General features: G+C 36.8%; 1 protein-coding gene across 2 annotated transcripts; it reads left to right on the forward strand.

Moving 5' to 3' along the window:
• Positions 1 to 6: 6 nt before the first annotated feature.
• LOC133669740 (ASI1-immunoprecipitated protein 2) lies at positions 7 to 11,225 on the forward strand. 2 transcript variants are annotated; one of them, XM_062089988.1, is made up of 11 exons: positions 7 to 133; positions 2,145 to 3,278; positions 3,565 to 3,650; positions 3,782 to 3,876; positions 3,993 to 4,283; positions 5,276 to 5,785; positions 5,919 to 6,672; positions 6,786 to 7,016; positions 7,109 to 7,230; positions 7,741 to 8,132; positions 9,945 to 11,225. In XM_062089988.1, exons 1-11 carry the CDS (start codon positions 131 to 133, stop codon positions 10,950 to 10,952), a joined length of 4,626 nt encoding a protein of 1,541 aa, XP_061945972.1. In that variant the 5' UTR covers positions 7 to 130; the 3' UTR covers positions 10,953 to 11,225. The 2 variants fall into 2 exon arrangements, with proteins under 2 accessions (XP_061945972.1, XP_061945973.1); XM_062089989.1 differs by having other exon boundaries at positions 5,276 to 5,776.
• The last annotated feature ends 2,219 nt before the right edge of the window (positions 11,226 to 13,444 follow it).

Raw genomic sequence — 13,444 nt, forward strand, 5'->3', positions numbered from 1 at the left:
TTTTTGCTGTATGTTTGGGAATTTTTTCCCCTGATTAAATTGTGGTTTTGACGGTGTTTTTTTAGATCACGTCAGTGTTGAGGGAGGGTCATCGTATGGAAGGCCATTAGACAAAACTCAGAAGAAGTATATGGTGAGGAGAAAGGGTAATTTACATTCTGTTTATTTACTATTTTCTTCTCTCCCTTTCCCTTAGGAGTTCTTCTAATAGCGAGCACCTTCAATTGAATGAATACCTGCATAAATGGATGAAATTGAATATTGCAATCGGGTTTGTCATCTTGGGTTGGGAGCATTTAAATTGACTCTTTCTTTCATGGAAGTTGATGCAATGGAGTGTTTGGATAATAATCTAGCTATAGATGTTGTCTATATGTTTTATTGAGATTGGAGTTGTATCGGATAAACACTCTAGACCCAATAGTATGCTGCTCTGTTTTTTTTCATCATCTTCAATGTGGACTAACATTACTATAAACTTTGATGGAGCATAGCTAATCTATCAAATGGTGAATCAAGTTTGAACTCATTTACTATTATGAAGTCCCGTAAAATTGCCATATATTGCTGTTATTCTCAAGTCCTATAAGATTACCATATATTGCTCTTAAATCATAAACTTGCCAATGAACTTGGTCCAATGATGACCACTGTTGCAAAACTAAGGCATGAGAAGTCTTGGGGTTTAGGAGGGAAGACTTGTAATAATATTACTATATGTGCATTAACTTTATGGTACTAGCTTTACAGTTTTCTATTTTATTTTACTCTGATATCGTTCTTCCATATTCTAATTCATGTCTACATGAAAATGTGTTTACTTGTTGATTCCTTTTATAACCTTCTGAGGTTAGGAGTTATATGCTGGTTAATCTATTTTGTGATTCATTTTTTTCCTGTTACAGTAATTCATCTCACTATTCTTAGCATTGATAGGAAGTGGGTTTCTAAAAGGGGTAATGATCAGCTGCTAATTATATATATATATTATTGTGTGTGTGTGGGTGGGTGAGAGAGAGAGAGAGGAATGCATTTGGCTTGTGTATGCTACATCCCCTCTCCGTGTATTGTAAAAGAGCACTTGGCATTTGATAGGAACTTGCTTACTGTTGTTACTTCACAAGGGTGTAAAAATGAAGCTGTCATGAAAGGAGATATCTCTTTCAAAAGGCAAGTCTTTGTCTTGGTTTTAATTAGGTGCAATATTGGCTTAAGAAATCTTGTGAATTTATATTGTATGGCATATAAACCACCCTTGGTTTCAACCTAAAGACAGTGATGGTTGATGCTCCTTGGCAATTCTAGACTTCGATAATTGAATGCACTCCCTTATTTTTTGTCTATTTGAATAAATGTCCTTGATATGCTTGAAGTTCAATGTCCTTGATATGCTTGAAGTTCACAATTCTGGACTCTTTTAGAGGCTAATGGCAGAAGCCTTCTGGTTTGGTTAAGGAGACACTGAGTGAAAATGAAAGGAAATAGTCATTCTTGGACTGGTTGAAGCTTCCTGCAATTACTTTTTTGCATGCCATTCTTTTGTTTCTCTTGGCTTGTGCTAATTTGAATACAAAACAAGGATTGGACATATATGATTTTTGAGGTAGTATTAATGTGTGGAAAAACTATTCTTCTTCTGTATCTCATGGAACATAGGTGTTCAAAATATTTCCTGGGGAGGATGAAGCAATAAGACCTTCTGTTAATAAAAGGATTTTGGAAATGTACATTGGATGACTTGTTATATGAAGAAGTCTTTCATTATTAAAGGATTATCCTAATAACGCAAAGGCTTACTACTCAACAAATATAAAATAATTTCATGCCTTAAGTAACATTGTCATAATCCGGTTGGTTTGTTATATCAGTGAGTAAGATGATCGTTACAGAGCTATCAGCCATGGGCAGCATGCAAGTAAATTGGTTACTGCTTTTACATATGATAAGAAAACCCCAAGAAAAGTGCTTATTAATGCAAACCTTATATAGTCTGGTTTGGTTTTTAAATGTATCATCTGCATGCAAATTTACCATTTGAGGAATAGTTAAGAGTGCCTTTTTGGTTTTCTTCACTAAGAAGGTAAGCATTACACCCCTGATTTTGTTCTTATCTGATTTCTTTTTTTGCTCTTAATTTTCATTAGGAACCATCACAGGCTGAAAAAGGATTAGGCAAGCCTTCGATGAGACGGAAGGTTCGTATGAGAGCTGAGTCTGGGACTTGTAACGTGTGCTCCGCTCCTTGTTCATCTTGTATGCATCTTAAGCTAGCTTGTATGGGATCAAAGGGTGATGAGTTTTCTGATGAAACCTGTCGTGTAACTGCATCAAGTCAGTATTCTAATAATGATGGTGATGGTATAGTCTCTTTTAAAAGTAGAGCACGTGACAGCTTACAGCATACCACTAGTGAAGCAAGCAACTTGCTCAGTGTCAGTTCAAGTCATGACTCTCTGTCTGAAAATGCGGAAAGTAAAGCAAACATAAGGTCAACTGATGCTGATGCCTCAGCCGAGTCTCAGATGCTTCCGAAATTGTCCTCTGGTAGAGCTGTTGCCGAGGATCATTTTTCTCCAAAACCAGAGTGTCTTTCAGATCAGAAAACTCTCTCAAAGAAGCACGGGGATCCTAAATCTGAAGAGGGCCATGATGATACCATATCATGTGTTAGTAGAGCTAGTGATGCAAGCAAAGTGGTTAGTTATCCTAAGAAGAATTTAGACAGGGATAATTTATTGCGCGGTTCAGCTTTAGAAGTGGAAGGATCTGGAAAGGCACTAGTTTCTCACAATTCAGGCTCATTGGAGACTCCTTCAAATGATGCTGATGCTGGTAGTAGCCCACCAAAGGTCCAGACTAAGTGCCTTTCCTTGAATGCAAATGGTAAATGTCTCGATGAACATCCATCATTACATGACCATGGAAAACCATTTGAATGCCCAATGGAACAAGTTAACCTGTCATTGTCAAAAGAAGCAGCATCTAATATTGATTGTGGTGGCAACTTGGCTGCACATAACAATGCAGATAACCATGCAAATGGTAAAAGTACCATTAATGCTGAGAGTTCCAAGGTTTCATGTAAAATCTATTCAAAATTAGAACTGGAGGCTGACAAGGATAGTGGAGACCAATCAAATGAGGGTTTTAAAGGTTCTGAGCAAGTTGGACGAGAAGAGAAGTTGAATGATTTGGATGAGTTAGCAGATATGCAGGAGCCTCATTTGCAATCTGCATCCATGGACGAGAGTGACGAGTCTGAAATTCTGGAACATGATGTAAGTAATTGTTCTTATACTATTTTATTAAGAAGGATTATACATGCATCAGCTTAAGGTGTGCTTTTTGACAGCTTTAAGAACTTGTTTTTTCATTCTCTTTTCAATTTATACTCGTGTTCTGGTGGCGTTAAAGTATTTTCTCCCATTCATTTTATAATTTTGGAGCTCATACATGTGTGTGTTCCCTTCTCACTGTTGTTTCTATTCTCTGTGATGTGCTCCTTAATTTATCTCCCTGTGGGTTCCTCTGTGCTTTCTGAACTGTTTTGCTTGCCTGAAACAGGTAAAAGTATGTGATATTTGCGGGGATGCAGGTCGAGAGGATTTGCTTGCTATATGTAGTAGGTGCACTGACGGTGCAGAACACACGTAAGAATATACAACCTTTCATCTATATTTTCAGTTGGCAACCCAAATTGGTTATTTTCTTTTTTCCTTATTTTATCTTACATTGCATTGTTTCTAGCCCAAGTTTTAACATGGCTATTGCTACTAATCAGCTATTGTATGCGAGACATGCTTCAGAAAGTTCCTGAAGGTGATTGGCTATGTGAAGAATGCAAGTTGGCTGAGGAAACTGAAAATCAAAAGCCAGGTAAAGCTGAAATAGCAGTCCAAATTATCTTCTTTTTTATTTCAGTGATTAAAAAATCAGTTCTGGACAATTGTTTTTTCATATTAGCATCTTTACAATATTAATTGAACATTCAGATGCTGAGGAAAAAAGAATGAATAGTACACAAAGCTCTGGCAAGAGACAGGCAGAAACTATAGAGCTGGTTCCAGTACCCAAAAGGCAGGCTACTGAATCAAGCTTGGCATCACCCAAGTCATGCAGTCCTAGCAGAATAGCTGCATTATCTCGGGATACTTCATTCAAGAGCTTAGATAAGGGAAAAGTAAAGACAGCTCATCAAACTTATTTTGGAAATCGCTTAAGTATTGATATTCGGGAAACTGCTCACCCTTCTCTGAATGGTTCACGTGTTCAATCCCCCAAGGGTAAGAATCAGAGCCTTGTTGGTTCACTTTCCTTTTTGTGGTCATATTCACACTGTACAATGCATAGAGCCAGTTTCAATTTAATTTACACATGTATGGCAAAAACATTTTTTGCACACTTCACAACTTTCTATTCAATCCACATTTTATGTTTCACCAAACCAACAATAGGTTTAGGTTCCCATTTATGTAGATCTATGTTTCAATTTTAGATCCATTGGACAGCTATAGGCTTGCTATCCAATATAGGTCTTCAATTTGATGATTGTTTATATTTTTTGATGAACATAAATGTTGACATAACTGGAATGCCTATCAAAATCTGGTTGACACGTAATCTATATGGATCAAGAATTAGGATGTGAGTGTTGGTATGAGAAAAACTAGATTACACAAAGAAGTCATGAAGTAGTGTAAAAAGAAAGAATATTCTAATGCCTAATGTAATTTAAGGTTGTGGTTGGTGTGGGGTTAAAGATTGGAGGGTTAATTGTCAAGTGATGAAGTAGTAATGGTGTAAAGAAGTGTTTGAAGGGTGAAGTGTTCATGATGTTTGGTAGGTGTAAAAAATGTGTAATGGTGGGGCCCAATAGATTCCAAATCAAAATTTAAATGAAATATTTTGAAAATTACTAGTAAATAATGTGTATTGGTGCGGCCTAATAATGATGTGAGTGGAAGAGAAGGAAAATGGGTGAAGGGTTCAAGGAATAGAGAGATGCACAAAAAAAATAAAAATAAAAAGTTCCCATCTTACAACCCATTCCCTCTGCCCCCACTAAATTAATATATGACCCCCTTTTGGGGTTAAATGTTAACCTCTTAAGTTTTCCTCATTTCCTCAATTTTTTTTCCAAGCAAGATTAGCCTAAAAACAAACATAATCTAAACCTGATGTCTACAGTTGAATGAAGTCTATGGCTTTGCTCTTTCTAATGTTACAAACTTGGTTTTATTATGTCAAGAATCAAGACAATTTCCTACTTGTACAGGTACCTTGTTGAAATCCAAGTCGTTCAACACCGTAAATTCCAAACCGAAAGTGAAACTTGTCAATGAATTTCCTCAAAAGCACAAGGGGACCAGAGAGAGTTCTCTTGATATGAAGGAGAGGCCTGCTAGAATGATGAGTAAATCTATGTCATTTAAATCTGTGAACTCAGGCCGATCTGTCACGATTGAATCAAAAGGTAAAATGATTTCATCCAAATATTCTCACACTCAAGATGCAAGAGGGTTAAAACAAGTGAAAGACCAGAATGCAATTGATAGAAAAAACTTGTTGAGGCTGGATCGCCCTTTAGGTAGCTCAATGCCAAATAGTGCTGTTTCGACACCTAAGGTTGATCAAAGGATCACTCCTCGTGGTGAAAGTGCCATAGCATCATCCCCAAGCATCAACAGAGAGTTGAAGTCCACACAGTCCGATGGAAAATTGGGTACCTTATCTAGATCAACTAGTAATGTGGGTCGTAAAAGTGCAGATATCCCAGGTACTTCAGGTATTTCTTGATGGTTAGACTTGACAAAACATGATGTTGTTTCATGGTGCCTGTTTGTATTTTGTGATGCGCTTATTTTATTTTTTATTTTTAGGTAAAACAAGCTAAGCTATTTTATTGTTTGCCAATGCAGTTCGAGTTTCATCTACACATGGAATTAGCAGTTCTTCTGTGGAACAAAAATCGAACCAAATTAGCCCTAAAGATGAACCATCATCCAGTTCCTGGAATGCTGAGAGACAGCTCAATAATGCTAATGAAAATTTGCAAGATGGCTTCCCTCAGTCACGGGAATCATCAAATCAAGGTGAAAAGGTTAGGGAAAGTTCTGTCAGTCACTTGAGGCCTGCTGGTACCACTGGGTTGAAAATTGTCACTTGTCAAATGTGCAAGGAAGTCGGTCATGCTACAGAAAATTGCACTGTTGTTAGTCCTATGGTTTCTGGTACTGATGTACCTATTTCTAGAACTGCCAGAGAGGGGATGAGCAAAGGTAGTAAATTGAAAGCTGCAATTGAGGTTGCTATGCTTAAGAGGCCTGGAATATACAGAAAGAAAAAAGAAAGTGATCAATCTGATGGGGTATCCTTGTTAAATGTAGATGCAAGTAGCGAGATTCAAGATCAGTTCTCAGTTTTAAATAAGATGAATGAAGGAACACTTGAAAGGCAAGCAAATCATGGTGCTTCTTCCTCTGAGTTCAGCAAATCAACAAATATTAATAACGTGAAGCAGCTTAATGAGCACTCCACTGATACTGTTTATCCTTCCAAGGTGGGGCAATTGGATTTCATTGCCCCATATTCGGGAAAGCCTGCTCATACTTCAGTGGAGAAGTCTGTCCTTATGAAGATGTCTGCCATCCCAGAGCATGAATATATCTGGCAGTAAGTTTATCCATGCTAATTTGTGTGCGTTGACTTTACATATTCTTCCACATTCCTTCCTGCACATGTTTTAAAAAGTACAATGTAGGTAAGCTTCTGTTATGTGAATACAGGGGGGTGCTTGAAGTGCATAGATCTGAAAAATTTATCGACTTATATGGTGGAATTCAAGCACATCTATCGACTTGTGCATCACCTAAAGTCCATGACATGGTCAACAAGTTTCCCCAGAATATTAACTTGGATGAAGTACCTCGCTTAAGCACATGGCCAAGACAATTCCACATCAGTGGTGCTAAAGAGGAAAATATTGCACTTTACTTCTTTGCCAAGGATTTTGAAAGGTTAATATATGCATGTCTTTTCTGATTGAGTGGGTTTTTCTGCATTTATCTGTCTATGTATTTATTTGGTTTTTAAACTGCTCATATTACAGTTACGAGAACTACAAGGGATTGTTGGACAACATGATTAAAAAGGATCTGGCCCTGAAAGGATCATTTGGTGGTGTTGAATTCTTCATATTCCCATCCACTCAGCTTCCAGAGAACTCCCAGCGTAAGAATATTGGGAAATTGCTTTCTAGACACTGATTCTGTTGCACCGTAATCATGTTGTTATAGGATGTGTTTTAGACCTTGAGGTTGATTCACGCTGAATTTCTGTTGGAATGAGATCTTTGTGAGACCTACACTATAAAATATTACTCTATGGATGTTGATGAAGCATCCTATCCCGATCAGCTTTCTGATTTTCATTTTTGCAATTTAGCTTGCAGCAAAAACATTGCTAATTCTCCATGCATAATAAAGCCTGATTCTGACTTGGCTATATAACTCTAATTCCCTTCCTCCCTTTTGTAGTTGCCTGGTATGATCTTCTTGGTCATTTTCTCTCTTTTTTTGTTATTACTTTAAATCACTCCTTTCTTGTGTTGCTGCTACACGGTTGTGCTGATTCCTATCTAACATGTTCAACTGCTATTCTGGTAGGAATTTGTGAGGAGCCTGCATGTATGCTTAGAAGTCATGGAATTAAAATAATTTAGTGTGTGATTATTATTTGCAGGTTGGAACATGTTGTATTTCTTGTGGGGAGTGTTCAGGGGAAGGAGATCTGAATCAAATTCATTTAAGAAGTTAGTTATTCCCAGTTTGAATGTGGTGCCCAGGGACAAAGACATTCCTGCTGCAGTCTTGTCTTCACCTGAGAATCTCTGCCCATCTGAATGTATTGTTAAAGAAACATCTGCATGTGACAGTTCTTGTGATGTGCCTCTTACATCAAATGCTCCTGAAAAGCCATGTGTGTCCTTAAACAGGAATTCTGATAACAAAGTATTTAATTCACAAACGATCCAAGAGAGTCAAGATGGGAAGCTTGACTCCAAATCCGTGCCAAAGATTCCAGGAAGCAATACCCCATGGTGCCCAGAAGTTAGACGCAGCAGTTCTTCCCTGGTAATTTTTTTGCCTCGCACATGACAAACAAGAAAACACTTATATGGTTGATATTACATCTTGGTTTTATCCATGTTGGAGTCTGGGTGGAATGATGACTATTGTGTCTAGTGGCTAACACACTATAATCCTGACAATAAACATATGATGCTTCACAACCCTGACTTCCTCTATTCCCAAAAGAGAGAGTGAGTGAGAAAGAGAGACAGATTAATTTTTGAATTTTCTACTCATTTTTTAACTTGACATTAGCCATCACTGATCAGCAATTTAGCAGTCACATGAATTTCTCAAGTTTTTCTTGCCTTGTGACTTTTCCATATATTCAAAAATAAGTGGCAGCAACATTCTGGTTTCTTTTATCACCATGATCCAATCAGAACATTTTGTATGCATGCTACTTCAGAAAGGTGGCATGCATGACTTACTTGAATGTGACTTTGAGATTTGTGATTCGTTGTAATTCTATAAAGCATTTTGTTCTAAATTACCTTTTATTTTCTATTTCTAAACTATGCCTTTTCCTGTATCTAATAACATTATATTTTTGAAGTACATATTTTCTTTTCTAAAAGGCCTTGTTTGTGACCCTAGATATTTAAAATCCAGATGGGTTTGGCTTTGTAGAGGTCATTTTTCCGATGCCTTATTATTGGAAGTTTTTGTGTAAAAGGTAAATTTCATGTTAGTTTGAATTATTTTTCCTGGTGGCGTGCATATAAATGATTTTGTTATGGAATGTGTTTATATTGCCCGAGGACCAAATATTTTGTGCTCCTGAAAATAGCTTCCCACGACCTCATACAATATTACCAAGATCTCCCCAAAGAATTCCATGACCTCTCATATATGTTTTTATTGAAATCTCAACATTGTCTTTGTAGTCTGTGTCTGCATGAATCATAAGCAGATCTATTAATGCTCAAATCATTTGTCAACTCCAGCACTAATGGAACCTTTTGAATACTGCAATGCTTCCTATGCTTCTTAATCTGATGCTAGTTTAGTGAGAGATTTTGAATGTGGGCTTCTTGCAGGGGACTTTTTGGCAGTTTGACTGACATGGTCAAATTCCATGTAAAATTCTTGTTTCATGTGTGCTTGTTTTGTTTATGTTTATTGTGTGTGGCTTTTATATATTTCTTGCTCTTCGAGATCCTTGTTTTATCTCCCTAGAAAGGAGAAGAAAGAAAACTTAAAGTCAAAGATTGTGAATTAACTTTAGTGGGGTTCGAGCACTTCTGAAATGTTGGGCAAAAAATGATCTTAAGATTGCCCATTTCACCATTCTTGCCTTTAGGAAACAGTGGAGCCAGAAAAACTTTCGCAAAAAAAAAGAGTATTTTTCAGTTTTCTAGAAGACAGAATATTGTGAAAACGTGTTTGCTATTTACCTTTTTCTTGGAAACACCTGTTTGTTAATTTCACTACTAAAAGTTGCCCTTCAAATTCCACTTTAGAAAGAAGAGCCTTGTATAGTTCCCCTTTATTTAAACCCAGTTATTTATTATTTTGAAGACAATCCTAGTGAGGCCCTTGTTTCTATATTTGAAACTATGTACTGAGTTAGTAAACACCTTTTCTCAGTTTTCTATTTAGGAATGATTTTAGAATAAAGATGTATGCTGGGGAAAAATCTGAAAATTGCTATCTAAAAGTGAACACAACTCCCAAGTCTCTGGAAATAGTTCCAAATTGTTTACTTCTATTTTTCATTGTTATTCTTTCTGCATATTGGTTTCGTTGAGCTTGTTTTATACTTCTTTTCGCCTTCCTTTACAATTCAATCAATGCTGACCCTTCTTTTCACAGGAAGAAGTTGGTCATCCTGAGTGCAGTATGGATGTGGAGTTTAAATCTTGTGCTGAGGTAACTGGAACTAATTCTAGCTCTGATGTGGTGGAGATACAAATGCATGAAGGTACTTCATGTTTTGGAGAAGGTATGCCATCTTTCAAGATTTTTGGTGTTGGTAGTCAAGATTCAGGTGGCAGGACGACTTTTGGTGAGGAAAAAATAGTTGATAGAACATACTGTGATAGAAATAATGTTAAAGTTGAAACGGACTTGAATGAAGAGAATGTGAATCTGGATGTGGAGGCTTCTTCAGAGAAAACCCCAAGGAAACGACCATATATTGATCTATCAGAGACTGCACCACTGACTTCGAGTAGCGTGACTCATAAAGCTCTGTGGAATAAGGCAGATAATAACAAGTTAGTAGATGGAGAGAGTATTAGGAAGAAGCTCAAGACGGGTTTCAGGGAACTATATGGGGGTAGTGGTTCAAGAGATGGAAATTCTTTGAGTGGTAGTTTTACTTCTCAGACATGTGATTTGGGTTCCAGCTCCTCAATTGAGGAGAAGAGCTATGACAAAGCATCTGATGAAAAAGTTATCTTGGAGGACCTAGGAACTAGTGAAAGGTTCTTCTTTCCTGTGAATTCACATCGTGTCAAGGATATTTGGTTGCCTGGTAACTCCATGCCCTGGAACTCGTCAAATGATGAGGATAAAGTTCATGATGGGATTCCAAATCTCGAGCTTGCCTTAGGGGCTGAGACAAAATCCCCTAATAAGGGAATCCTGCCTTTCTTCGGATTGGTAGAGAAAAATGATAACCAGAACAAGCCCCCAGACAAGGTGTTGAATAAGGAAGAAGACGACGGTGTCTCTGCTTCCCTCTCCCTTTCCCTCTCATTCCCATTTCCAGACAAGGAACAAACTGTAAAACCTGTTTCAAAAACAGAGCAGCTTGTGCCTGAAAGGCGTCATGTGAATACTTCACTGCTCCTTTTTGGGGACCTTTCAGATAAATAGAGCTATGGCGACTCGCCATATGTATAGTGCCCTGCATGGATGTGGTGAATGTGTCCAATCACACACTCGAAGGTCTTCCGTGGGCTTTATAGGGAAATCAATTCCATCTGTTCATAAACCCACACAGGAGTTACTAATAATTTTTCCTCTTTACTTTTCTGTTAGCTCGTGTCTGGAGTGCAGAGTCACGGCTGTTTTGTATATAAAGAGATTTTTAAGCCGGCACAGTTTTAAAAATGCCATGAGATATTTGCAACCTCATGATTTTTCTGACTTCCTAGATATTTTTTGCCTTCTTATTTGCTTCTTGGTATTGGTGCAGTTGTCATAATGAACTGTTTGTTGCCAGGAAAATGGTATTAAAAGATGATGCATGTTGGCTTGAGGGCAGCAGGGATAAGGTAGATCCTCTCTTTCTATTCTTTAATAGATAATAAGCCGTCATGGCTGATGACTCTGACTGGAGGAGCTCTGGGTGTATTTCATAGAATGCATCTCGTAATTGCTGGGCTGCGTTAGAGTTCTCTAACGCGTTGGTACCATCATTTACCTGGTGGATCGATGTGAAATCAGGCTCCTGCAATGATATAAATTCTTTCATTTGTATTGGTGTGTGCGTTCATGGTACAATGATGAACTGCTCTGAGAGTGTCGCAACTTGGCGGCGAAGCACTACTACCACTACTGTCAACTTCCATTTGGAAGCTCACCAGGAAAAGGCTTTGCACAGCAATCCCATACGTGGATGCTTGAAACTAGATTGTTTCAAGGGAGTCTACTTAGCCTGGTACTGCTGGATATGAAATTTGTTCCATCGCTATTGAATGTTGCAAAACTTGAAGCCAAAGCTCCAAACGTGTCTCTCTCGACAGAGTTCGTTGTTAATGCTCGTGCTACTCGATCCTTCTTCTATTCCATTGAAGGTATTGATGTTTATTACAGCAATGTAAAGGCTTATGATTAACGATTCATCGCAAATCAAAAGCCTCGGGTGTCCTTGAAAAAAGAAGAGAAGGGGGTGTTATATTGTCAAAATGGTTTGTACGTCTTTCAATATAGGATCTTTTCAAGTACTAACATAATTATATCTTGTCATCACTCTCCTCACAATTTTTAATCTTTCTATAAACTAAGAAGGTAACTCTGTACATCCAATTATACATCATTCAATCTATCAAGCTCTCTAAATCAAAATCAAATAATTGCATATCATTCAATCTTTTTAAATCAAGATATTACAGCTAACATCCCTTTTTAAATTCTTCTTTTTAAATTCTTAAATTGATCTCGATGGATAACAAAATCATTATTTTATCAATCTATCGTGAATTGATGTCAATAATGAGATAAAGCTTTGATAAACATATTAGCTATCTAGAATTCAATGAAAATGTAAGAGATTAATTATATGTAAAGCTTTGGTAAGCATATTAGCTATTTAGAATTCAATGAAAATATAAGAGATTAATTATATATTGGTTAAATGCTCACAAATAAAATGACAATCTAGTTTAATGTGCTCGTGAAAGACTAGATTGGTAGCAATTTGATTGGCATTCGAGTTATCAGTATGAATAGAAGTAAAAGTAAGCTAAGAAATACTAAATTCACTTAACAATCCCAAAACCAAACAATTTCAGAGCATATGAATGACATAGTATTGATACTTAAATTTGGTGAGGATTTAGAAACTCGATCTTTCTTCTTACTTTTCCAAAAAAAAAAAAGAGTTACCAAGAAACATGCACCAACCTGTAACTAAATAATAAATATTAGGACAACCAAACTAATCTATATCACTAGAACCTTTCAACTGTAAAGAAGTCCTGATAGAGAAGAATAATCATGACTAAAAGTATCATTGAGATAACAAAGAATACGTCATACAATAACCAAGTGAGAATGGTAAGGAGCTCACATACACTAACTTGTTACACAACAAAACAAATATCAGGTTGAGTAATTGTCAAATAATTCAAACTTTTTACTAACTACCAACACGACGAGGGATTGGATAATAACTCACCATCATATTGCTCACCATCATATTGCTATAACTTCAAGTTGACCTTTGTTGGTGTAAGGACTATGTTGCTAGTCTTTTGGACTAAAAACCAGCTAAGGTGAAAAGTTCCTAAGTATACTTGTGCTGATGCAAAAGTGTGTTAGTCAGACAATGATGTACCTTAAGTCCAAGAAAATATTGCAGGGTACAAATTCTTTCATATGAAATAAAGTGTTAAGATGCGTCTATAGTTACTTAATCAACTAAGAATCAAACCCTATAATAACAATATCATCCATATATACAACAAGTACAATAACCTAGTAACAATTATTCAGAGAAAGAGAGATGAGTCAAACTAACTCTGAATAAAATTAAAATGAAGAAGAGTATAACAAAACTTCTCAAACTAGGCAAGTAGTGCCTACTTCTCAATAATATAGAGATCACTTTAAAGGACAAACCTTAGAAGAGGAGTAAGTGAATA

The sequence above is a fragment of the Populus nigra genome, chromosome 12 (assembly GCF_951802175.1).
Source record: "Populus nigra chromosome 12, ddPopNigr1.1, whole genome shotgun sequence".
Lineage (NCBI taxonomy): Eukaryota > Viridiplantae > Streptophyta > Magnoliopsida > Malpighiales > Salicaceae > Populus > Populus nigra.

Coding starts and splice junctions, on each gene's coding strand:
- LOC133669740 (XM_062089988.1), top strand. Junction 3,651..3,781: donor ACTGACGGTGCAGAACACAC/GTAAGAATATAC, acceptor GCTACTAATCAG/CTATTGTATGCGAGACATGC. Junction 6,673..6,785: donor GAGCATGAATATATCTGGCA/GTAAGTTTATCC, acceptor ATGTGAATACAG/GGGGGTGCTTGAAGTGCATA.